Below are 27,908 nucleotides of genomic sequence, written 5' to 3' on the forward strand. Positions count from 1 at the left end.
TACTAAGTGAGAATTAAAAATAATATAATTCCAACAAATATAAGAAATATTATAATAAACACAAACAACCATCCTTATATCCCTCCATTAACCTCGAGCCGTAGCCCTCACTCGGTACTAAATTACCCGGCCAAAGGTAGATTAGCCCGAGCCCTTACAAACCACCTATTGAGCTCCAATAGGGGCGTACCACGTGGCACATAAATACAACAACAATAGCAAGTCTCCCAACACCTCCCACAATAATCAAACAAATTCATAATAATATTGCACAATTATACAATATTACAAAATTCATAATTTTCTCAATAATCACCCAATTAACATGAAGTAACACTAATCACAAATTAAAAGCATGGTTACCTTGTGGCTTTTTCAATAAATTATTCCTTAAAATTTCTCTCTCTCCACAATCTTCACCAGTAATACAATCTACAAATAACATATTATTTATAAATATTAGTTTCAATTTTTGAAACTAATAAAATAATTCTAATAATAGAATTAAAAATATAACATAATTCCTAATCTCAATCTTAATACAAATCTATAGTTAATACTATTAAGTAAAATTTTTAACTCCTCTTTTAATTATCAATAAACATTAATAATCTAAAAATCAAATTTTAAACTAATTTCTATTATCAAAATTTTCTTTTTATTTTATAAATTCGTACCTAAAATACCCAAAAATTAAAAATTGAGTCTCTAGCTTAGAATCATAATCCATAAGCCATAAATTCAAAGATCATTAACAAATTTATACTTTATAACATTTATTATACTACTGACAACCTCAAAAACCATATTTATTCAACATAAATTCATCCCTCTTTCAGATCTTAAATTTTCTACCACTACAAACTCAGAAACTAAAGAAGAAGGATGACTAAGAAAAATTTTTAGAACACTTACTTAGTCTTGAAAAGCTTAAAATCACACCCTAAATATCCTATTAAAAACTCTTACCTTAAAACCCAGCACCGGTGAATTTGGCTCACAGATGCTCTCTCTGCCGAAGCTCACGCACGAAAGAAGGAATGAAGAAATGAAGGAACAGGTGAGTTTTTATAAAAATTCAGTGGGTCCCACATTTTTTTTAATTATTTTCTCTCTTTCTTCTTCTTTTCTTTTTATTATTATTTTATTATTGTTACTGTTGAGGCGGCGGACGAAGCAAATTCACTTTCTTCTTCTTCTTCCTTTCTTTTTCTTTCTTTCTTTTTATTATTATAATAATAATAATTTAATAATATTTTATTTTTTATTTATTATTATTATTTTTTTTATTTTTATTATTTTTTTTTTCATACCTTTTTTTTTATAATAATAATTTAATAATACTTTTCAAAATTTTTATTAACCCAAATTAACTATTAAAATTTAAATTGGGATGTTACAATTCTCCCCTCCTTTTACAAATTTTGTCCTCAAAATTTAAAATTAATAACTATTAACTACTCACTTAATCAAAAAGACGAGGATAATCACGTCGCATACTGTCCTCGGTCTCCCACGTAACATCACCTGGAGTTGTGCTCTTCCAGATTACTTTAACCAATCTAATGATCTTATTTCTTAATTGCTTGTCCTTATAATCCATAATCCTTTCTGGTTCAGCTCTGAATGTCAAATTCTCCCTGAGTTCAATTACCTCGGGTTCAATTATATGGGAAGGATCTGGTTGATACTTTTTCAGTTGTGACACATGGAATACGTTGTGTATTCCAGCAATTTGGGGTGGTAATGCTACTTGATACGCTACTGGTCCAACTCGTTTTAAGATCTCAAAAGGCCCCATAAACCTTGGTGTCAACTTCTTAGCCTTAATAGCTCTTCCAACACCAGTTACTGGAGAGATTTTCAAAAATACATGGTCACCTACTTCAAACTCAAGCGGTCTTCTCCTTTTATCCGCATAACTCTTTTGTCTACTTTGAGCTGTGAGTAATTTTTGCTTAATTAAAGCAATCTTTTGGGTAGTCTCATCAACAATGTCTGGCCCCAAAACAGTTCTCTCACTTAATTCTGTCCAACACAGTGGCGATCTACATTTTCTTCCATACAATGCCTCATAAGGTGCCATCTGAATGCTAGAATGAAAACTATTATTGTAGGCAAATTCAGCTAATGGTAAGTGACTATCCCAATTACCTCTAAGCTCAATGGCACACGCTCTTAACATGTCTTCAAGAGTTTGTATGGTTCGTTCCGTTTGCCCATCGGTCTGGGGGTGGTAAGCGGTGCTAAAACTCAGACGAGTACCCATAGCTTCCTGTAATGACTTCCAAAAGTTTGATGTGAATCTCGGATCACGATCAGATACAATATTTGTCGGCACTCCATGCAATCTCACCACTTCTCTTATGTAGATTTCAGTTAATTTTTTGAGAGAATACTTGATATTAGTAGCAAGAAAATGAGCTGATTTGGTGAGTCGATCTACGATTACCCATATAGTGTCATGACCAGAAGATGTTCTGGGCAATCCTGTAATGAAGTCCATAGAAATGCTGTCCCATTTCCACTCTGGAATATCAAGAGACTGTAGCATCCCGGCTGGTTTCTGATGCTCAATTTTGACTTTCTGGCAAGTCAAACAATGAGTTACATGTTCAGTTACATCTCTCTTCATCCTTGGCCACCACCAACCACGTCTTAAGTCATGATACATCTTAGTTGCTCCTGGGTGAATGGTATATTTACTTTGATGAGCCTCCTCAAGTAAGATATTTTTCAATCGAGTATCATTAGGCACACATACTCTACCTTTATATCTTACGACATCATCATCGGTCACATCAAAATGTTCAGCCTTTCCAGCCCCAATCTCTACCCTAATCTTATTCAAATAATCGTCCTTCTGCTGCGAAATTCTGATTTCTTCCCAAAAATTATTCTCAAATTCAGTAATATGTAGAGCAGCCAAACGATTTTCGACTACTTCTACATTTACTGCATGAAAACTACTCCATAATTCATGTTCTCTGACCATCATGTGAGCAGTATGTACAAGTTTCCTGCTCAGAGCGTCGGCGACTACGTTAGCTTTCCCTGGATGATACTTCAACTCAAAGTCATAATCCTTCAAAAACTCAATCCATCTGCGCTGTCTCATGTTGAGCTCCTTTTGATCAAACAAATATTTTAAACTTTTATGATCACTGAAGACTTCAAAAGAAGAACCATAAAGATAGTGCCTCCAAATCTTCAAGGCAAATACCACAGCAGCAAGCTCCAAGTCATGAGTAGGGTAATTTTCCTCATGAGGTCTCAACTGTCGAGAGGCATAAGCCACTACTCGATCCTCCTGCATCAATACACAACCTAAACCTTTCTTAGAAGCATCAGTATATAAGGTATAAGGAGCAGTTGGAACAGGTAAGGTGAGCACCGGTGTGGTGGTCAACCTCTTTTTCAGTTCCTGGAAGGCAACTTCACACTCGTTCGTCCAAATAAATGGAGCATCTTTCCTGGTCAACTTAGTCAAGGGCATTGCAATTTGTGAAAAACCCTTAATGAAACGACGATAGTAGCCTGCAAGACCCAAGAAACTCCTAATCTCTGTCACACTTCGAGGTTGCTCCCATTTCATCACTGCATCTATCTTACTAGGGTCCACTGCTACCCCTTCTTCTGAAACAACATGGCCTAAGAATTTAACTTCTTTAAGCCAAAAATCACATTTGCTCAACTTGGCATAGAGCTTGTGCTCTCTTAATATCTCCAAAACAATTTTAAGATGTCTAGCATGGTCCACCTCATCTCGAGAATAAATAAGTATGTCATCAATAAAGACTACAACAAATTCATCGAGATAAGGCCTGAAGATTCGATTCATATAATCCATGAAGACAGCTGGGGCATTTGTTAACCCAAACGGCATCACTAGGAACTCATAGTGCCCATATCTAGTTCTAAAAGCAGTTTTAGGGATATCCTCTGCTCTAACCCTCAATTGATGATACCCTGATCTTAGATCAATCTTAGAAAACACCACTGAATTGACTAATTGGTCTAACAAATCATCAATTCGAGGTAAGGGGTACTTATTCTTGATGGTTACCTTATTCAATTGTCTATAATCAATACACAATCTAAGGCTTCCATCTTTCTTTTTCACAAACAGTACCGGTGACCCCCATGGTGATACACTCGGTCTGATAAACCCCTTCTCTAACAACTCTTCAATTTGTCTCTTTAACTCAGCTAACTTCGATGGAGACATCCTATAGGGTGCCTTAGAAATAGGCCCCGTACCAGGTACGAGTTCAATCGAGAACTCAACCTCTCGTTCTGGAGGCAAACCGATCACTTCAGTAGGAAAGACGTCAGGGAATTCTCTCACTACTGGAATCTGATCTACACCTTCTTCAATCTCTGCCTTGATTGAGAAGAAAATCATAAAAGCTTGACAGCCCTTTCTTATACACTGTTCTACTTGAGCTGCAGACAACAACATAGGACTTTGGGACTCTACAGGGGTTACAGTAAGAACTGAGAGTGACACACTCTTTTTCTGACAATTAAGTACAGCTCCATTTGCAGACAACCAATCCATCCCCACAATAACATCAATCCCAGACAAAGACAAACAAATGAGGTCTATGGTGGTCTTTCGACCCTCATACTCAACCTCTACATTTAGACATGCCTTAGCAGTCCTTACAGTCAAACCAGCAGGAGTAGAAATCTTCACATCAAAAGGTAAGGTACACACAGGCAATTTACATCTTTTCACACATTCATCAGACACAAAAGAGTGTGTAGCACCCGAATCAAACAAAGCACAAACATCATTATCAAGGATTCGGATTATACCTCTGATAGCATTAGGGTTATTAGCAGCCTCTGGCCCAGAGAGGGCATACACTCGTGCTGGTACTGTAGGTCTCTGATCATTACCCCTATTTTGGTTTTGATAGCAGAATCTAGCAATATGACCAGGCTTCTGACAGATGTAACAAACCCAACAATCACCAGAATGAAACTTCCCACACTTACTGCATGCTTGATTACTAGCAGCACTAGGAGTAGGATTAAAGGTAGCTGGGCTCCTATAGGACCCTTGACTTCCACTCTGATTCCCTCTGTAGCTCTGGCCCTTATGATAGTAGCCCTTCTTCTTCTGATTTCTAAAACCTCCAAAGATTTGACTGCTCCTCTTCTCTACTCCACCAATGGGTCGGGTGTGGATAGGGGGCTTCCCATGAGGTTCTTTCCTCCTCTCTCTATCAGCTTCTAATCTAGCCTCTCTCTTCCTCCGAGAAACTATTCGAAGCTTATTGCACATCTCACTGAATGTCTTGATCTCAAAAGGGGCTAACTGTTCCCTTAGATCAGGCCTCGCCTTCTCTAGTAATCGTTCAGCCATCCACTCCGTGTCTTCATGTTTCTGGAGGTAAGTAAAGTATTTAGATAATTCTGAGAATTGTTCAATAAATTCATCCTCATCTAAATCACCCTGGCGGAATGCATGAAACTCAGCCTCCTTTTCTGCTCTCAGTGCAGTAGGAAAATAATTCTCGAACAATATGGCTTTAAAATCTTCCCAAGTAAGAGAGGAATCATCCTTCGGTCCTGATGTTTCCCACCATTTCTTAGCACTCTTCTGTAGTAGGAATATTGCCAGCTGCACCTTTTGATTAGAAGTGCACACAACCATACGAAAAATACTCTCCAATTGATCTATCCATTCTTCAACCACTGCTGGCTTAAGATTTCCATCGAAAGTAGGAGGATTAAACTTACGAAAAGTACTCCAGATCTTTGTGATCGTGGATGTCTGTTGGTCAGAGTGGAGACTCACATTCTTCGGACTAGTCTCATGGTGAGAATAGGAAGGTAAGCCTTCATCAGCAGATTGGCTCGCATTGAATACCTTGGTATGGCTTCCTTCTTGTTGGCCATTTCCCTCTCGGTTGTCATTCTCCTTATATTGTCTTAAAGCGGCCAATTCTTCTTCTTGTCTCTTCATGCGGTCACTAAGATTATATAGTAGATCCATCATTTGCCTCATGGTTGGCTCATCCTGCCTTAGTTGTGACTGTATGGGCTCGCCCTGCCCAATTTGTTGCTGTGTGGGCTCCGGTTGTGGCAGTGAAGGTATGTCATTTCCTATTGGCTCTATAGAATCACCGACAATTTCGCCACCTCTCCTAGTTTTGGACACCATCTCTCCCCTCCTAAAGGATGGAAGTCACATAATTAAATTAACACTAATCTCAAGACAAGAAAAATAATGGAGAAGCATTATGATTTAATAATGTATATTGCCAATAAACTAGGTTAATGTATAACAATTTCATAATTTATAAGAATTGGAACCATGAAGCTCTGATACCAAAATTTGTAACACACCAAAATTTTTTTTTTAAATAATTTAACTCAACCATAGTTGGGTTACAGCCACCCAACACATTTTTATATCAATAAATTTCAATATAAAATATTTTATAATCGGCTTCAACTCACACACTATAACATTTCAGATAAATTTTTACCTCCCACATGCCATTAGGCTAAATCACATTTGTCCATCCTTATACCCCAACAAGTAAACTAAATCACATTTGTCCATCCTTATACTCCCAACAAGTAAAATAAGCAATTTAATCAATTTTCAACACAAGCCAGTTATTTGACCTTATAATCATGCCATTTTAACCAATCCAAAGTAAACCAAATATTAAAATTACAGTCATCCAAATTGTACCAAAAATAGAAATAGTTTGAAAGGCATGATTACATTTATATATTCATATAATTGACAATAAACAAAAAGCCCTAATATTGGCAATATAATACATTATAAATCATAAATTAAATACCCAAAAGAGACAGTGGATCTATACCACTAAGCCTCTGGGACTCCTCCACGTGTCACTCTTGGCTCTTCTCCTGAAAATTGTTAACCACATAATGAGACTCAAAAGTCCCAGTAACCAAAGCCAATTTATGATAGTGTATACAAACAGTTAAGTGTGTGCTTACTAAGTGAGAATTAAAAATAATATAATTCCAACAAATATAAGAAATATTATAATAAACACAAACAACCATCCTTATATCCCTCCATTAACCTCGAGCCGTAGCCTTCACTCGGTACTAAATTACCCGGCCAAAGGTAGATTAGCCCGAGCCCTTACAAACCACCTATTGAGCTCCAATAGGGGCGTACCACGTGGCACATAAATACAACAACAATAGCAAGTCTCCCAACACCTCCCACAATAATCAAACAAATTCATAATAATATTGCACAATTATACAATATTACAAAATTCATAATTTTCTCAATAATCACCCAATTAACATGAAGTAACACTAATCACAAATTAAAAGCATGGTTACCTTGTGGCTTTTTCAATAAATTATTCCTTAAAATTTCTCTCTCTCCACAATCTTCACCAGTAATACAATCTACAAATAACATATTATTTATAAATATTAGTTTCAATTTTTGAAACTAATAAAATAATTCTAATAATAGAATTAAAAATATAACATAATTCCTAATCTCAATCTTAATACAAATCTATAGTTAATACTATTAAGTAAAATTTTTAACTCCTCTTTTAATTATCAATAAACATTAATAATCTAAAAATCAAATTTTAAACTAATTTCTATTATCAAAATTTTCTTTTTATTTTATAAATTCGTACCTAAAATACCCAAAAATTAAAAATTGAGTCTCTAGCTTAGAATCATAATCCATAAGCCATAATTCAAAGATCATTAACAAATTTATACTATATAACATTTATTATACTACTGACAACCTCAAAAACCATATTTATTCAACATAAATTCATCCCTCTTTCAGATCTTAAATTTTCTACCACTACAAACTCAGAAACTAAAGAAGAAGGATGACTAAGAAAAATTTTTAGAACACTTACTTAGTCTTGAAAAGCTTAAAATCACACCCTAAATATCCTATTAAAAACTCTTACCTTAAAACCCAGCACCGGTGAATTTGGCTCACAGATGCTCTCTCTGCCGAAGCTCACGCACGAAAGAAGGAATGAAGAAATGAAGGAACAGGTGAGTTTTTATAAAAATTCAGTGGGTCCCACATTTTTTTTAATTATTTTCTCTCTCTTCTTCTTCTTTTCTTTTTATTATTATTTTATTATTGTTACTGTTGAGGCGGCGGACGAAGCAAGTTCACTTCTTCTTCTTCTTCCTTTCTTTTTCTTTCTTTCTTTTTATTATTATAATAATAATAATTTAATAATATTTTATTTTTTTATTTATTATTATTATTTTTTTATTTTATTATTTTTTTTTTCATACCTTTTTTTTTATAATAATAATTTAATAATACTTTTCAAAATTTTTATTAACCCAAATTAACTATTAAAATTTAAATTGGGATGTTACAATAAACACAATGATAATTGAGATATTTTATAAATAGAATTAAAACAAATATTTTTTTTGCCCTATAAATAAGATTAGAAAGGTATGTCATTCTATTAGAAACAATCATATTCACAGCGTGGTCAAATATCAAATGCACATACACTTTCTTAATAGAAATTTGAACATTAGTTCATTGAATCATAAATAACTAACTCCGTTAGCTATGCTCAATTCTTCTGCTCCCTCTAATATCTATTACAGGGTGCCTTGTGAAAAGATTATTTGATTTTAAATGTAAAGTACTTGATGAAATATTAATTATATTTTTTCAAATATTACTCCTATTTAAATTTATTGGCTATGGGAGATAATGTAATGTGAATTTAAATTTCATTAAATAGGGATAAAATTTAAAATTTATTATGGTTTTAGAAAAAAATAAATTAACTATTTTTTTAATTTCAATGAAGTATCTAGATGTATTTTACAATAAGGACTCGTGGGAGTAAATGATTTAAACGGAAGGGGGTGAGAAATGAAGAGGTAATCAGTGACCTAGTAACCTCATAAATTTACTTAATTATACTTATTTGAATTTTTTTGACGCACAATCTGATTTAAAAAGTCAATTATAAATATGGTTAGTGAACGTGGTTCAGTACTGGAAAGTCGGTGCTGCATCACTGTTGGCAAAGGAAGACGTGCTACTTTAACAATCACGATAATAATGAAGTCAATGACGACTTATTTTCCTTCTTTTTATTTTTTAATTTTTATTAAAGAATATTTCGAACAAAACCAGTCAAAAAAACCATTAAACGAGGAACAATTAAACAATACGAGCAACTACTAACTTTAACAACAATTGATTAAGCACTTTAATAGAGGTCAAAGTCAAACATACACACAAATGCATAGCAATACGACCATCCCTTATTTTTAAAATCAGTGCTCCAAAATAGCGACTATTCTATAGCCAGAGATCACATTAATTGGAGTCCTATAATGTAAGATTTGAATTTTCAAATTGAAGACAATAAATCTGGAAAATTAGTAAAGGCAAAGTGGAGAAGTCCGTCTGAACAAATGGATTGTACTAAATGACTTAGTCAAACTCAAGTTTAATATTTTTCCTATATACATAGTTATTTAGCTTTAAAAGAAGACAAGAGTAAGCTCAATCATGAGTTTCCTATAAGAAGTTTTGAATTTTTGGAGTAAGCCTAAATTTTAAGAAAAACTAAGTTAAAGTGAATCCAAGATTGGGCTTGAATTTTTGAGTCCTCCTTGTGTCTAATTAATTTTGATTGAAATCTAAGATAGCTTTTGTTACTGAATTTTGATTTCTAAGGTAAGGTTTTGGAACAATCATAAAAATCGACTTGACAATAGTGAATAATGAATTGTTAAAAACTTAAAAAGAATGCACTCCTGTAAAATTATTGAGAGGGAAAAAATGTAATTCTACTTATAGGGCACTTATAAATTTTTAATATTTCTCTTTTCATTTTTTACTCTTATGAAATGTTTTGAATAAAAATATTAATAATGAGATTTAAGAATATTTATTAAAAATAAAAATAAAAATTTGTTAAATTTTAAAATAAAATTAATGAAATTTAAGTTTGTTTTGTGGTACTTAATTATCATTATCCCAATAAAAAAATGGAAAATGTTGGATTTTCCCAATTCATGGGACCATTCCTTCCAGTTATGCGGTGCGCGTCTCCCAACTTTGAATTAACGTGGAAGTCCAATCCCTATCACTATCCTGTCGTGTCGGCCCTTACCAAATTCATGTGCTTATTTAACAACTATTTTTTAATTGTTTACAGGTTATTTGAGTACTATCATTTTTTTTGGCATGATATTCCTATTCATTTTAATACAAAATGTAAAAATTTCAATAAACTAGTAATTTATTCATAACTCTTAAATAATATGCATGGTTCATTCATTAGATTATATATATATATATATAATTTTATTTAAAACAATCAGGAATAGTGGGTGTATTAAACAATAATCACACTATGCTAGAGAACGCACACCACATTACATGACAAACAAAATGTTAATTGATGGTAACACCAAAATTTGCTTATTGTCATAAAAACACATTCTTTACTTGCTTATTATGACAAGCCTAACTAGCTTAGGTTTCCGATGGTTAGACTTTTAATGATATTCTGACAAAACTTAAACAACCATTATTTGTCACAAGTTAACCACACTTCTACAATTTTTAATAAAATAATAATATGATGTCATAAGTAAATTTTTATGTGTAAATAACAATAGAATTAAGACAATGAAAAAGTTATTTATTTCTATCTATGAGGTCAACAGAGAAGAGGTCTGAATACTGATCTTATACTGCTATCAGCAAAAGCTTTAGTGTGTATCACCCAACTTTGATTTACATGGAAATCTTTCTTCTTATTGAAAATAAGAGATCATAACCATGAAGACACAAACATGTTAAATATTTATATTTTGTATATATGTGGACTAAAAATTGTTTGGGTAAGTCAATGAAATTTAGGATACCATCAATCCGAATAGCATCCAAGTGGCAAATGCTTAAGGTGGTGATTAAACTAATTGTGTGGGCCTTTTTTTTGGTTTAAATACAATGTAATTTACTGTCGGTCTGTCTCTATCTTTTAATAAATTAAAAATATACCATGTCATGCTGGCACCTTTTTTAACCAAAAAAAAAATCATTATAATTGTATTTTTTTTACTGAAATTTCATAATGTTTATTATAAGGATAGAGTCAGTATTTAAAAATAAATGAGGACAAGATTAAAAAATATATATACCATAAAGCTTTCACAAATTTTATGAGGGACCAGAAGTATGTAACACCTATATAATTTAAAAAAATTTTAAAAAATTAAGGAGGTCTAATCCCCCTTCCTCTATGCGTAGAGTATAGTACTGTAATAATATTAAAAGTATATATGACTTTTTTTTATTTTTCCCCATTATGTTTTAAGACAAATTAATCACTTAATTCATATTCTTTTGATTCAGCCGTAATTTAATCCTTAAATTTTAACTTAATGTCTATAATTTAATTTAGTTATGACTCATTTTAAATTTTAACTTTCTACAACTCATTCTCAAAATCATAACTATTTAAAACATTAGTTTTTAAATTTTAATAATAACTTTATTAATTATAATTTTATTTATTAAAAATGTTAGTCCCTAACATTTTTAATAAATAAAATTATAGAAACTACATTGTAAAAGTATATGATTAGTTAACATTTTTAATAAATAAAATTATAGAAACTACATTGTAAAAGTATATGATTAGGAATTAATTTCAACTGAGTCAAACTTGAAGTGCAGTTAAAATTATAAGAATCAACTTATTAATATTTTATTTTTTTTATTTTAAAATTGAGTATATTTATTCATTTAAAAATATTAAAAATTGCGTGTAATAAATTTGTAGAACTTAGGGTTTCATGATATTTACCCTGAGGGGAAATCTATAGAACTGGGAATCATTAATCACCCAGGAAACCCTATAAAAAGTTTCAGATTTTCAGTGCATGTTGGCTCGTTTTCCTTTGTTTTTCCACTCACCTGCTTCTCCCTCTTCATCATTGAAGCGAAGAAACAAGAAAATAGAAATCCGGAACAGGGGACCACAGGGCATGATATTTTTTATTATATATAATCATTGACTAAGATTAGCCTGAGGCCCATCTCTGTTTACAGAACAAACACTATCGTGTTCCCTTTCTAGGATTTTGCCTCTTGTTCCTCCTCTGTGACTCGCACACCGCCATTGCTCTGTTAGCATTTCAAAACAGAGTGAGAAAGAGGAACTACTCGGTCACGTATAGCGGTACGCATTTCCATGCCCTCCTTCTCTTGTTTTTGTTTCTCCTCTACGTTGTTCTTTTGCTCTGTCATCTCCTTCTGTCATACCCAGATCTGATTATGCTCGTTGATGCTTCCATCCCCTCGCTGTTTCATCACAGATCTGATTTCTTTTTCCGGGTTCTCTGTTTTTTTCCCTCTGTTTTCTGTTTTCTTCTGCTTCTTCTTGTTTTTTTTTTTTTCAGTTTTCTATGTTTAGCTGCCATGAGCTCCGGTGAGCGTGGGATGCTCGTTAGATTTTTTTTTTTTAAAGAACACATGCTTGTTTATTTCTGAATCAGAGGAACTTGGATGCCAAAAAGCTCTGTTTGTGAACATCATAAGCAAATGATAAAATGATTCATAAGAAAGAAAAAACAGTTGCTTGGCAATAACTGAGCAATGGGCGATGAAAACCTTTCATACCTGTCAAGGAATTATTAAACGACGTTATGCCGTTTCACTCATAGTTTCCTTTTTTTCCGTATCTTCAATGTCATAATGGGGTGGCACTGTAAGATCTGGCCTGGCTTTGCCTTTGTTTTGTGACTTCTTCAACTTTTTTGGGGGGATGAAACAGTTCGGCTCGTATGGGCTCTCTCTGTAGCCAATGGCATGTGACAGCCATAAAGGCAAAACGACAAAGTGTCGGTGTGGTACGACATTGCATATTTACAGCTTGCCCATGTCGTTTTAATGTCGATGTCGTCAAGTAGTACCTACCAGCTGGAACTTATCATTCCCTCTCTTTTTTACTCTTTACTCGCTCTGATTCCCCCCCGACTGCGTCTGTCACGTGATTTTGTGTCTTGTCTCATTGATCTAATTGGTACTAACAAGTTCTGAGCTTCGTATTATTTGTCCACTGCTCTTTCTGGGTATTGATTTATGAACACAGAGTGGTCTTCTTGTTCTATGTTATTGTGCAATTTTTTTTTTCCTGGAAATTGAATCCACGCCATTTCTGCAGATGAAGCATAAAGATGGAAAACCGATCAACCTGCCAGACAAGAAGTCCAAGGTTGTCCCTACTGCAATCTTGCTTGTGCTGTGCGGGCTTAGCTTCTACCTGGGTGGATTCTATTGCTCTAATAAAGACAGTATCATCACCAACAACATTCAGAAGGCAATGATGATGAGTTCTGCAAAGGAATCCTCAGTAGCTCCTCTGCAAATCAAACCCATTATCTTTCCTGAATGCAACATTGATCATCAAGACTACACTCCATGCACAGATCCAAGGGTATTATTATTATTTATGCTATGAAGTGTTGTTTTTCTTGTTCACCAAGTGGTATTTACATGATGATGAAGCAAGCTTGCTTGGTTTTTTAGAGATGGAGGAAGTACGGTACCTATAGGCTAACCTTGTTGGAACGCCATTGTCCTGCAAAGTATGATAGGGAAGAATGCTTAGTTCCCCCTCCTGATGGGTACAAGCCTCCAATCAGATGGCCAAAGAGCAGAGATGAATGTTGGTACAGGTATATTTATGAGTCTATGCTTATGCTTTATGAGTTTAGTTAACGTTACTTAATGAGTTAGTTGGCCATCCTAACTGAGGTGAACATGAGATACGTGGGTAGGTGCACTGTCACCTCTTCGAATTCTAATTTTGCCAATTTCTTGGAGCCTAACTTTTTACTGGTTTCAGAAAAGTTGATTTATTGAGACATGTACAAACTGTTCTAGACAACGCTTGTTTACAATTTTAATAAAGACGGGTTATTCTGAGCTGCTGGTCATTTTTGGGCCAATTATAAATTTCAGGAACGTGCCGTATGATTGGATAAACAAGCAGAAATCAAATCAACATTGGCTGAAAAAGGAGGGAGAGAAATTCCTGTTTCCTGGTGGAGGTACTATGTTCCCCAATGGTGTTGGAGAATATGTTGATTTGATGAGAGATCTGATCCCAGAAATGAAAGATGGCACTGTCCGAACTGCCATTGATACTGGTTGTGGGGTGAGTTTCTTGTTAGTTTTGATGGCAGAGTTGAACTGTTAGACTTGACATAAACATAGGTTTTGTTATATGAACTAAATCCAATCCTGAGAACTCTGATTTTTATATCCAAGGTTGCTAGCTGGGGTGGTGACTTGTTGGATCGTGGGGTGCTCACAGTTTCTCTGGCCCCAAGAGATAACCATGAAGCTCAAGTTCAGTTCGCTCTTGAACGTGGCATCCCTGCAATTCTTGGCGTCCTTTCCACCCAGCGACTTCCTTTCCCTTCTAACTCCTTCGACATGGCTCACTGCTCAAGATGCCTCATTCCATGGACCGAATTCGGTAATTCTTACAAACCTTATCATCTACTAGAAATTATACACAATCTAGAATCTTCTGGTTTCAGTGGAAGGGGCTAATAATGCTTGAATCGACCCAGCACTTCGTTATGTTATTACAAGTACAAACACGAAAGTAACAGAGGCAAATGTAACATATGACAGTGTTGAGACGTATGTTTTCAGGTGGGATTTATCTGTTTGAGATTCATCGTATTCTGCGACCCGGAGGATTCTGGGTGCTGTCCGGTCCGCCGGTGAACTACGAGAGGAGGTGGAGGGGATGGAACACGACTGTGGAAGAGCAGAGATCGGACTATAACAAGCTTCAGGAACTGCTCACATCCTTGTGCTTCAAGCTGTACAACAAGAAGGAAGACATAGCAGTGTGGCAGAAAATACCAGATAACAAATGCTACGACAACCTAGGCCCAGAATCGTACCCACCAAAATGCGACGACGGCCTCGAACCTGACTCAGCCTGGTACACTCCTCTCCGTCCATGCGTGGTAGTTCCGGACCCCAAACTCAAGAAATCGAGCCTGGGCAAGGTTTCCCGGTGGCCTCAGCGTCTACACGTGGCGCCGGAGAGAATCACAGATGTGCCTAGCGGGTCTGCGAGCATGTTCTCGCACGATGATAGTAAGTGGAAGAAGAGGGTTCATCACTACAAGAAGTTGCTGCCGGAGCTCGGGACCGACAAGGTACGGAATGTGATGGACATGAACACTGTGTTCGGAGGTTTGGCGGCGGCTTTGATCGGCGATCCTGTGTGGTTCATGAATGTGGTCTCCTCGTATGCCACGAACACTCTCCCTGTGGTTTTTGATCGAGGCCTGATTGGAACCTTCCATGACTGGTAATCACCAAATGGTTTATATTGCACTGGTTAATAGTTATTTGTGCGAATAATGTGTCTGAGTTGTGGGTTGTTTCGCAGGTGCGAGGCATTTTCTACTTATCCCCGAACATATGACCTCCTTCATCTGGATGGGCTCTTCACTGCTGAAAGCCACAGGTGAGATTTTTGGATTTGTGTAAAATCCAAATTGGGTTTAGGCCCAGACCAGATTAAAAGCTTATTTGGGATGGGCTCAAGATTTCGCAATGATAACAGGCTTTAGCCGTTCGTTATCAACTCCCCTCCCTGGGAGATTAAACAATTTCATATTTTATTTTTAAAATTTAAATGAATTTTTTAAGATGAAAAATATAAAATTTTTAATATTTCCTTTTGAAATTTCTCAAGATTAAGGGATTGTTTGATTTTTATTTTAAAAAATAGTTTCTCTTTCTTAAAAAAATAAAAAAATTATTTGGATAAGTGTTTTGAATTTAAATGTTTTTAAAAATAGAAAATAAAAAAAATCTCAGAGCTGTTTTCTTTTTGTTTTTATTTTAAAAAAACACTAGATTCAATTGTTGTAAATTACTTTTAACTATGATCAACCACTATCTATTTTAGGTCACTTCTATTACTCACTGTCACTGCTATTATCAGCCAAGTTTTTTTACTCAAAATATTTTTAAATTAACATAACCAAATATTTTTGTTTTGTTTTGTTTTGAAAAATAGTGTTTAAAAATTAGTTTACAAAATAATGTTTTTTAAAAAAAGGGGGAAAAAAACAAACAAGCCCTAGGATTACATTAAACACCCTTATTTATATTATATAAACGCTTGACAAGACACTCTGCCGAAAGAAGACTAAGATTTCCATGAGATTGAACAAAGGGCGTGAAACTTATTTGCAGATGTGAGATGAAGTACGTGATGCTGGAGATGGACAGGATTCTGCGACCAGCTGGGCACGCAATCATCCGAGAATCAACTTATTTTGTAGACGCAATTGCCACAATGGCCGAGGGAATGCGTTGGCAGTGTCGTCAAGAAAACACCGAATACGACATTGAAACTGAGAAGATCTTGATTTGCCAGAAAACCCTCTGGTACGCTTCGTCCGGTGCTTGAAGACCAACCTGTGAGAAGAATTAGCTCCAGTCCTTCTCAGCATAGGGATTATTCATTTTTAAAAGGACACGTAAGAATGAGTCAGCTACAAGTTCATCAATGCAACAATATCTTGGTAACCCAAATAATCAACCAAGTTATAGGCAGATTTGTTCTAGTTTAGATATATATATATATATATTGTTATTCTTTATAGGCCAACAAAATGTATTGGCTATGTTATATGGCTTCCTCTTCTTCATCTCTTCTTCTTTGGCCTTTTCTTTTGTTGTTCTCTGTCTCTGTAACTGTGACTCCGCAAGTTGCTGCTTCCTTAAAGTGTACCCATCAAAAGCACAATGCTATTTCAATAGATATTCTTTCCACGGAATTCAACTTAACAATGCTAGCTGCTGCTGCTTTTGTCTTCATGATATATATCATTGTCCACAATAATCTGCAAAATATTATCACATCACAAGCTCTGAATACGAAAATTATCTTCTGGCCGGAAATTATCTACCTTCGTCCTTTATGTTATATACAATTATAAGGAATTAAAAGGCTTTACCAAATACGCACCTAGTGGTGTCAAAGGATCTTAATCACATTTAGAGCGTCGAAATCACCCGCTTATAAATATCGTTAAGAATACGAAGAGATTTTATCGGTTACTTTAAATCATACAGAAAGACAAATGCATTAACGTGTTAGATTAGTAATCAACTAACCAGACGTATCATGATCTTGATTTAAGGGTTCGAACCTTATTTGCCTTCTACAAAATATGTTCAATTTTAGATAAGAGCTTGGAGAGATAAAACCAGAAAAATATTCTATATGCACAGAGTTCTCTCCATTTACATAAATAAAGAATTAAATTCCCCATCACATATTTAAAGAATGAAATGGGATAATTATTGTGTCACATGGTTCAATTGATAGAACGTTGGTATAGAGGTCTATGTCACAATGTGGTGGGTCTTTGCAAAACGATAAGGTTGAATACGTAAGCCCAGACCTTATTGGGTATGAGAGAGATGATCCTTAAGTCGTAGCACTTTTTGGTTGTGGGGGGCACACATGGGGTGGGGCCGAAGAAAGGGACCACACCAATAATGTTGAGCCATGTGATCGATATCCAAAAACGTGCGTTTGTGTGAGGGCCTATTGATAATGTATGTGTATGTATATTCTTGTTAGTGTTGTTTGAATATTAACGCTTGTTCTAGTTGTTGGAAGTTATCCAAACAAGATACAGAAAATCGAACTGATTGAGGCAATAATTCAAGGGTCATTTGGTAACACTAGTTAAATTAATGCCAATATAATTATGATTAAATTATACAAAAATATTTTCATGTAATTTTAAAAAGAATAATATTTTAATATAAAATACATTAGTTCAAGAGAAGTAAATGAAACATTCATACACACAAACCATACAAAATCTTAAAAACACAGTTACGGAAGAAAAATATGACAAACTGCATATCATTTCAAGTTCAATAAAAAAAGAAAAAATATACAAAGGAAGAATGATATATAAATTCGAAAGGGATCAATTGATTCAAATTAAGATTCAATCAATTTCAAAATGTCAAATTTTAAAGATTTACAAATTTAACTCTTAATTTTATAATTTCATTGTAATGAATTTAAAATTTTTTTTAAATTTTAATATAGTCAAAGAATAAATAAATTTATTATTTCTGTTAAATTTAAAACATAAATTACAAATTCATCAAAAAAATTATAAAATTAAGAATTGAATTAGGAAATTCTTGAAATTTAATATTTTAAAATTGATTGAGATTTAATTTAAATTAATTAATTTTCTTAAAACTTATATAAAATCTAACCAAATAATCTGTCCAATATTCTTGAACGGATTGACTTTGAGACGGGTTTACCAAGGAATTGAAAGGTGAATATTCCACGCGGAGTACAACACGTTTGTGGAATGAAAAGCATGGAATTATGGAAAGGCTTCAAATAGGATGAATGCGTGAGAAGATCGAAATCAAGCCATATTATGGCCCACGCGTTCTCTCCGAGTGCTCTTTTCGCCTGTTTTTGGTACTCCCCAGCTTGTACTGCACCATCAATATTCAACATTTTTAATATATAATATATGTTTGTATGAAAACAACTAAAATAAAAAACAATGTGACGGGTTCGACCTTTTAATTAATCACTAGCTAGCTTTCGTAATTTAACCAGTGAAAGTAAAGATTTTGGCTCTTGTTTGTAGTTTGGATGTTGATGGTTTTGTATTTCAATTATTCTTTGGGGGAACCGAGGGCGGTGTAATTTAATTAGAAAAGCATAACATAACATCGATGTGATATATTATATGAGCATCCAGAAGTGGGGGAAAGTGGGCCCATGCCATGGCATGTGCTCACAGCGCACTTAATTCCACCATTTGTGGTGCAAGCTTGTGTCCGTTTTTGGACGCTTTGCTTCTGTCTTCTAATACTTTCCTCACATTCTCTTGCTCATGGTTTTAATTTTATGATGAATACCCCCTGATGTGAAACATGAATTAGGAGAGGGGAAGAGAGAGAAGGAAGGAGGAAGAGATGACCATATAATTCTTATTTAAACGTAACACAATTGAAAAAACTCTACACCACTAAAAAAAATAAAATTTAATATCCCTCGTTGAATGATAGTTTTTTTTCATTAAATTCATAATTAAAAAGTGACTCGTTAAATTTAGTGAAAGATCATATCTTCCTTGCTAATTAGTGAGTTAATATTATTCAAAATTTGATAGTTTTAATGAAGGATCAATTTTATAGTAAATATACTTATATTTAAAAATAATGATACTACATCACCTGCTATATGTGCATTAACTTGTAACATGTCGCCAACAACCTCGTGCCTCCTCAATCGCCATGCCACCTACCAATGGCAAAGCTAAAATCCTGGGTCAGGGGCAATGACGGAGTTAGGATTTTCGATAAAAGGAAGACAGTTTTGTCTCTTCTAAATCAACTATTTCTCTTTTCTTCTTTCTTTGTTCCCTATTCAGCTTTCAATTGTAGATTTGTAAGTGCAACAAACTAATAAAAAACATTTACCTAATTTACTCTTGAGTTTTGAATCTTCATTATTTATCATTGCTTTTTTTTTAGCTAGTTCCTAAGTAGTATTTAAGATGAGGAGTGAGAGTGAATCTATTTAGTCATATTATTTTTTTTTTATTTTTTAAATAATTAATAAATAATATTGATACTTAGGTATAGTGAAATTGTGGGTTAATATTCATGAGGGTAAGTTAAAAATTTGAATAGATCTGAGCTAAAAAAATAAGATTGAAATGAGTTTAAAATTTAAAATATAAAAATAAAGGGATGTAAAGTATAATAAGTAAAAGGTGCAAATTATAAACTATAAAAATATATACTCTCAAACATGTCATTTTTCCCAGGTAAGGGGGGCATATGCCCCCCTCAATTACAGGTGGCTCCGCCACTGTCACCTACCATCTTATGTTTCATCACCCAACACGTGTGTAACAACTTATGACATATCGTCATTCATCTATCATCATGTTATTTGCTTCTTGTCATATTACATATTCATTATGTTTATGTCAAGGCCAAAACTTAAACCTTTAATCTCTTATTTTTCAAGCCTTATGCTCTCTTTCTTTACCGGTTAAACTAAAAGGTGCCTACAATCATTATATAAGAAATTAAATATATATTATTTAACTATACAAATATATCAAATAATATATTATAAAAATACAAATATATATTTAATTTTATTTTCAATTATATGTTAAAAATATTTATATTTTATTAATGAAAATGAACTTAAAATAAAAAAAATATTAAATATTAAATAATTTTATTATAAATATTTTAGTTAATTTTTAAATGAAAATAATTCAATATATAACTAAAAGTCATCGTCAAAAGTTAATTTTTTTTCAGCAATTAGGTATGAATAGAATCCCTCACTAAATTCCTTGAGGGATTGGAGTCTCTCGCTATTTTTTTTCACTAATTTTAAGTCGAGCTATGAAATTTATATCTTTTGCTAATTTCCTTGCTAATTTGATATTTTAGAGAGGAGTAGATAATTCCTCGCTAAATTTTCTCACTAATTTGGTTTTTTCTAGTAGTGCTAGGACTATTCATATAGCCCTAGAAATAATAAAATAATGCACCATCTGTCGTAAATTATAAGACTAATAAATTTCATTAAATACACTTAACAATATTATATTTTTAAAATAAAAATATAAACTTTTAAAAATATCAATCATTTAATATACTGAAATTAGAAAGGACGAAAATTAATATATAAAGAAAAAAGATAATATTGTAATTAGTATATTTAATAAAATTTTAATATATTCAAAATGTCTTATATTTTAGGATGATGAAATAACTTCAAAAATGCCTCATAATTTAGGACGGAGAGAGTAATAAATCTAAATTAAATTATAATTTAAAATATGATGATAAGGTGTCTAGTTAGTCTAAATATCTTATTTTATTTGAGATAGAACTTAAATATAAAATAAATGTAAAATATTAAAAAAATAATATCAATCCCTAAATACTAAATCAAATCTTAATAAATTCTAAATCAAATCAAATATAATTTCCATCAATCCCCTCATCGTCCTCATCATTGGCATGATTCGCCCACGTCCCTTTATCATTGAATATTATTCTCATATATTTAGGTTTATATGTTTCATTTTTATTCTTTATATATATATATATATATATCTCTCATCCATTGAACTTGTTAACATGCATACAATATATTAAATTAAGTATAATCAAAATTTGATAAGTATGTACATATGGACTTGAGTACTCTCTACACACTCTTCCAATATATCTCCCTTTATTCAATCTCATTCATTCATTTAATTATTTAGTTGCTTGAATGGTGTAAAGTTACTAATCATATATAGAATAAAAATAAATATATTATTCATTTAATCACTGTATCAAAGAAGTGATATGATTTAAAAAAAAAAAAAACACTGAGGGTCCTTTTCGATGCTTAGATATTTGGATTTAAAAATATTTGAATTTGAACTTGATCCAAATACAAATTTATATTTTATTATAAATTTTTTATAATTTTAAATTTACTCTAAATCCTAATTACTTAAAATTTTAACTATTTTTTTACCAACTAAATTTCAATTTTCAACCCTCTTACTTTTTTTTTCACATTTTTGCAATCAAGATCCTTGTTATCCTCATCACTTGTCTCATTTCTCGTTATAGTTTTTCACTAATTAAAGAATAAATATAAGCTCGTCATTTCTAATCTTCTGTTTATGCTTTGAATTTCAACTTTTCTCTCTTAAACCTTTAAAATTTTGTATAGTATCTAACAACAATTTTAAACATACGAATTTTAAGTTAAATGTGAAATCTAAAATTTAAAATTTAAAATTTAAATGTAAATCCATCAATCTAAATGCTAATTTAACTAATAATAATAATTATAAAGCCATTACATCAAATGGACAATTAAATTGACAAATATGATTGAGTATAGAAATGTGTATATACTAAAAATTTCGTCAGCCTGACTTCTTAAAGTAATAAATAATTAAACCAGTAGCTTAACTAGATAGTCTAGTAAAATTTTTTGTTGATAACCAATCAAACTAGTGCTCAATCAAATTTTTGACTAGCATTAATTATTGAATCAGTGTCTTGATATGTTGAATGCCAATATTACGACTTTCTGTACTTGATGAAGAGGATTTAAATCCCAGTTTTCACTTGCATTTCATGAAGTCAATTTAGTGTCCATTCCCGAGTTCCCCACACCCCGGCCCCACCCCCCCCCCCCAAAAAAAAAAAAAAGACGAGGAACTCACCCACGTGGTTTAAATTGGAACTTAATTAAGAAAATGTAATAACAGTGATTGGTTAAAGTCGAATGAGTAGGACCAAAGGTAAAAGCATGTTCCAGTCTTTAAATAGGCCTGCACGCACTGCACTGCACAGATATCGATATATCATCACCACCATTTGAGGACTAGAAGCAGTCTTCAGGCTCACCCCTTTTGTTCGAAAAAATAAGTCTTCAGAGTCACCCCCTTGCCCCCATTTTCCAAGCCCTCTCTGATCGATATCCATGGATAAACCAAAGACCGATCAGGTCGTCCTCTTCATCGACCACCTCAACACTGGTCATCCCTCCATGGAAACTCATCAGAACAACATAAACAATGACACCACCACCACCACCAACAAGCCCAAACTCACTTCCAGAGTCAAGACGCTCAATCGCCTGAGCTTCTCCAAACCCAAATCTCGCATCCAAGAACACTACCACCCACTCTACACCCAATTCACCGTCTCCGAAGAAGCCGAAGACATTGCCGGCCGGTATTCTTCCACCGACGACGAATGGAACGAAGACGACGATGAAGAAGAAGATCAGGTGGAGGAGGACGGCCCAAAGTCCCACGAGAAAACCAAACGTCGTCGTCGGAAGATTCAGTGGAAGCGCGTGGTTGAGTGGGCGTTGTTCCTCATCATATTAACCAGCTTGGTCTCTTGTCTCACCATTCCCTCCATCAAAACGAAGTATTCGTGGGGTTTGGAGATTTGGAAATGGTGCTTGATGGGGATGGTAACCTTCAGTGGACGCTTAGTCTCTGGTTGGCTCGTAGCTGTGTCCGTATTCATCATAGAGAGAAACTTCATGCTCAGAGAAAAGGTCTTATACTTCATCTACGGTCTCAGGAAAAGCATCAGAAACTGCATATGGCTAGGCCTCGTGTTATTCTCGTACTGGACCGTCGTCTTCGACAACGTCCAGAAGAAAAATCACAAGTTCCTCAACAAGGTGTTTCAGGCCCTTGTGGCCGTCCTCGTCGGAGCCATAATCTGGCTCGTCAAGATTGTGCTGGTGAAAATGCTAGCCTCATCGTTCCACGTCGCGACCTACTTCGACAGAATGAAAGAGAGCGTGTTCCATCACTACATACTGGACACACTCTCTGGGCCTCCCTTGGAGGAGAACGATGAAACGACGTCGCAGCATACTCTGACGGGGTCCAAGTCCATGCCGGCGAACTGGAAGGGAAGGAATAAGGCGATAAAGGAGGCGAAGAACTTGCACAAGTCGAAGAAGTTTGGGTCGAGGAAGATTGATATGGACAAGCTGAGAGAGCTGAGTATGAAGAGCACGGCGTCGGCGTGGAGTGTGAAGAGACTGGTGAACTACGTGAAGTCGTCGGGCTTGTCGACGATTTCCCGGACGATCGACGATTTCGGGAACGCCGAGTCTGAGATTTGCAGCGAGTGGGAAGCTCGGAATTGTGCTCAGAGGATTTTCAAGAACGTTGCTAAACCTGGTGCCAAGTAAGTGTACTGTGTATTATTTGTCTCTTTAAGTTTAATTAATTAATTATTAGATTTTAGGTCGTCGATATGCTTAAATAGATAACTTAGCTTTCAATTGATTAAACGTACCTGCTTGCCCTTGAAATAAAATGTTGTCGTTCACATGATAATTAGACTATAATTAGACCGATACACACAATTTAAACAATTCTCATAGCAGCCTCTCAGGTTAACTATTTAATTAGCTTCCATACACTTTTTTCCATGGGTTGAATGACATCATATATCAGAAAAGATAAGAAGAACGTTAATTTCTTCTGGTTTAGATTTAAATCTAAATTGTTTAAATTATCTATCCTTTAAATTAATCATCTCAAACTTTTTTTTAAGGAAATCTTCTCAAACTTTCAATGATGTCTTCACATATAGCAGTGTCTTTTGGGGCCCCTATATCACGTTTTCATTAAGCTGGCCGATCTGAAAAAAAAAAAAAAAGGAAGAAACTTTTTATGCTGTGAGAACATCTAGTAACAGAACCCAATAATTATTTATGCTATGGATTGAGAGTTCATTTGTCAATAGCTTTAATATCTTTAATTTACACTTCTATTTTTTATAGTTGATTTTCATTAAATCAATTATTTTTTAATTTAAAAATAACATAACTACGCACCTTAGTCTTCCAGACCAAATTTTATAAAATTTAAATAATTATAAACATCCAATCAAATAATTTTTGAAGTATTATTGTGTTAAATATATTGTATTTTACTTTCTCAATATATATACACGAGAGGTTAACAATTCTAGATTAATGACAAATTTTGTGAAAATACATTACCATGATATATAAAAGATCTCTTAATCCATAAGATCTCATGAAATGAATTTTGCTTGTCAGTAATGTTGATTAATGCTTTATACATATATATGAAGAAATTATAACATGCGACTGTACACTAAAAATGTATGGTCCTCCTCATAGTAACTCTGCCACTAAAAAGAACGTGATAAAATTCAATATCTTTTAGTAGAGCTGAAAATTTGGGCCGGCTGAGTCTATTCGGGCTTGGCTCGAATAAACCCAACTCGAATAGGCTCGAACCCGAATAAGCCCGACTCTTCAAAAGGCTCGAATAACTAAGCCTGGCCTGAATTCCTTAGAGCGGCTCAAATATCTGAATTTTATTTTTAAAATTATTTTTAATTAAATTTTTTACTTTAAAATTAATTATTTTATTTACAAAAAAATACTTAAATGATGTATAAACTCAAATATATGGTATTTTAATATAAAATGACCTCAAACTTAAATAATTAATTAATATTTATTATTTTTATATATTTTGTAAAAATAAAAAATATTTGGGTGTTCGGGCCAAGTTCGAACTCGATCGGGCTTGGCCCGAATTTCCTCAGGCCTCTTCAGAGCCCGAATAGACCTAAATATAAAAATATCATAATTTTTTTAAACTCTGCCTTAATTTTTTTCGGGCAGCTTCAAGCTAAACCGTCGGGCTCAACTTGAATTACCGGCTCTACCTCTTACGCATGCACAAGGACCACTGAGATGTAACTTAATGACGCGCGAGCGCGCGTGGTTTAAAGAATATTCGTGTGAACCAGCTGCATTCACAGGGATCAAAACAATATCCCCTAGCCCACTTCAGATTTTGATTCAGGCACAGGTGCTTCATGAAACGACACCTTGTGAGACTTTTGAAGAGTTAGGTTGCTTTGGGGTCCTTTTAATTATACAATCCTCTCTTTTTCTTGACCAACAACAATCCTCTCAAATAGCAACCTTAGTTGCTCTGTGGTCCTTCCTCATTGATGCTGCTTCTGCACCAAACGACAGCCATTTATTATGTAGTATGACGTTAATATGTGGTAGCCAGGTAGCCAAGCAGCCATCACCAGACTCTTCAACGGAAGCTTCAATTCGATCTAGCTGACCCCATTAGCCTCTCCTTCATTTGGGTTCATAGCAGTGTACACTATTCCCTGATGGGCTCTAAGGGCCACAGGCCACAGTACAATCATCGTTACGTTTTGTATTGTCGCAATAAGTCCAGCTGCTCCATTATCTTGGCCCCACCACGAAAACACTGTGCCATATATATCAAATATTCTCTCCACTATTTAGCAAGATGGAGAGCATGCATGAAGTGGATCAAAATACTACTCAAAACATGATCAAACCCTATCCTATGGCTTTATTAGTCTCTGTCTATGATTGTTCCACTCCAACGTAACTGGGCCTTCCATGGCTTTTAATCTGGGTCACATGCTGCTTAATATTATCATCTTTAATTTGGTAAAGATTATGGTGGTCACCACTCTCTACACTGTAAGTTGAACAAGCTTTAGAGACACACAAATAAACGTATCTATCTTACGTTCCCAGATGGGAGAAGTCGATATGCTAACCACCAAGACCATATATATATATATATATATTCCTGGTTTTCTAAATTGTAAACAACATATATAACTGACTTTTTATTGACACAATGAGTGGCATCTGATTCATATTTATATAATTTTATTGAAGGTATATTGAGGAGGAGGATCTCATGAGATTTTTGAAGAGAGTTGAGGTTCATACTATATTCCCACTCTTTGAAGGTGCCCTCGAAACTGGAAAGATCTCCAGGTCTTCCTTTAGAAATTGGGTGGTAAGTTTTTATTAATTGCAAAATTCCCCAGTTCAATGATCCGTTTCTTTGCCAGCTTAATCAATATATATAAGATATCTTTTTGCAGTACAATACTTAATAATTAACAAATGAATATGCGTGGATGATCAGATTCGAGCTTATTATGAAAGAAAGGCTCTAGCACAATCACTGAATGACACAAAAACAGCAGTGCAACAGCTTCACAAGATAGCCAGCTCAATAGTGACAGTGATAATAATCGTAGTTCTCCTTTTGGTGATGGAGCTGGCTACAATCAAAGTGATACTTTTCGTCATTACACAGATAGTTCTGGTCGGGGTTGCCTTCCAAGGTACCTGCAAGACTGTGTTGGAGGCCATCATCTTCGTCTTTGTCATGCACCCTTTTGACATTGGAGATCGCTGCGTCATTGATGATGTTCACGTACGAAATTCTCAACTTGAAAAATGCCCACGTCGCACCTTAATTACTAAGTTTAATAGTCTTGTATTATATATACTTCTACTGATGAACAGATGACTGTGGAAGAGATGAATATCTTGACGACTGTGTTTCTTCGATACGACAATGAGAAAATCTACTACCCCAACGCAGTTTTGCTCAACAAGCCAATAAGCAATTTCTATAGGAGTCCAGAGATGTGGGATTCTATTGATTTCGTTGTTGATGTTTCAACTCCTATGGAGACCATCATTTCACTCAAGAAAGCAATTCAAACGTAAGAACATGTTTCTCTTCATCTTTCTTCTCACGTCCCTATATATGCTACGTTAAACAGTCCTATGATCGTACTATGATTAAGTTTTAACGACTATATATATATATACAGGTACATAGAGAGCAAGCCCAAGTACTGGAATCCAAAGCACGCAGTGATAGCCAAAGAGATAGAGAATGTGGATAAGCTGAAGCTGTGTCTGTGTGTTCAACATACTATCAACCATCAGAACTACGGGGAACGAAACAATCGGATCACAGAGCTTTTGCTAGAGCTGAAGAAGATCTTTGAGGTACATGGAGTCAAGTACAATCTTCTGCCTCAGGAAGTCCACATTACCAAGATGAACAGTACCGGAAATGGGAGACCTGTGTTGTAATCACACTAAACCACAATTACTGGCTTAGTTTTAATTAACTAGTCCATGCATGAGAGATCTCTTACTCTGAATTTTCAAATGAAGTTCAGGTGCTTCATGACTTTGTACCAAGTTTTGTGGTTCGCATTACGTATCAAAATTGTCTTCTTTTGAGTTTAGCCAACTGGACCACTCATCAGCATTCTGTGTCTTTGGAAAGCCCATCAGTGTTTTTGGGATTAAAATCTAGCTACTCTCTCTCTGTGTTCAACAACAGAAGGCACAGGTTCAGTAGTCTTCTCAATG

General features: G+C 34.3%; 2 protein-coding genes and 1 long non-coding RNA gene across 4 annotated transcripts; 2 read left to right on the plus strand and 1 right to left on the minus strand.

Moving 5' to 3' along the window:
* Positions 1-6,727: 6,727 nt before the first annotated feature.
* Positions 6,728-8,139, minus strand: LOC129321545 (uncharacterized). The gene is made up of 2 exons (XR_008596028.1): positions 7,959-8,139; positions 6,728-6,900 (listed from the first exon to the last, which is right to left on the minus strand). It is a non-coding gene; the product is annotated as an uncharacterized LOC129321545 (long non-coding RNA).
* Positions 8,140-12,082: 3,943 nt separating this feature from the next.
* LOC129321663 (probable methyltransferase PMT21) lies at positions 12,083-16,894 on the plus strand. Of its 2 annotated transcripts, none has more exons than XM_054967516.1 (8): positions 12,083-12,239; positions 13,224-13,496; positions 13,589-13,737; positions 14,024-14,219; positions 14,333-14,543; positions 14,726-15,398; positions 15,480-15,557; positions 16,295-16,894. In XM_054967516.1, the coding sequence occupies exons 2-8, from the start codon at positions 13,224-13,226 to the stop codon at positions 16,509-16,511; spliced, it is 1,797 nt and encodes a 598-aa protein (XP_054823491.1). In that variant the 5' UTR covers positions 12,083-12,239; the 3' UTR covers positions 16,512-16,894. The 2 variants fall into 2 exon arrangements, with proteins under 2 accessions (XP_054823491.1, XP_054823492.1); XM_054967517.1 differs by lacking the exon at positions 12,083-12,239 and adding an exon at positions 12,991-13,131.
* A 5,628-nt stretch (positions 16,895-22,522) lies between these two features.
* Positions 22,523-27,781, plus strand: LOC129321922 (mechanosensitive ion channel protein 10-like). The gene is made up of 5 exons (XM_054967902.1): positions 22,523-23,863; positions 26,400-26,523; positions 26,656-26,949; positions 27,042-27,244; positions 27,356-27,781. Exons 1-5 carry the CDS (start codon positions 22,629-22,631, stop codon positions 27,621-27,623), a joined length of 2,124 nt encoding a protein of 707 aa, XP_054823877.1. The 5' UTR covers positions 22,523-22,628; the 3' UTR covers positions 27,624-27,781.
* Positions 27,782-27,908: the final 127 nt, after the last annotated feature.

Source organism: Prosopis cineraria, unplaced genomic scaffold (assembly GCF_029017545.1).
Source record: "Prosopis cineraria cultivar Desert tree isolate PC_DT_omini unplaced genomic scaffold, ASM2901754v1 PC10, whole genome shotgun sequence".
In the NCBI taxonomy this organism is placed as follows: Eukaryota; Viridiplantae; Streptophyta; class Magnoliopsida; order Fabales; family Fabaceae; genus Prosopis; species Prosopis cineraria.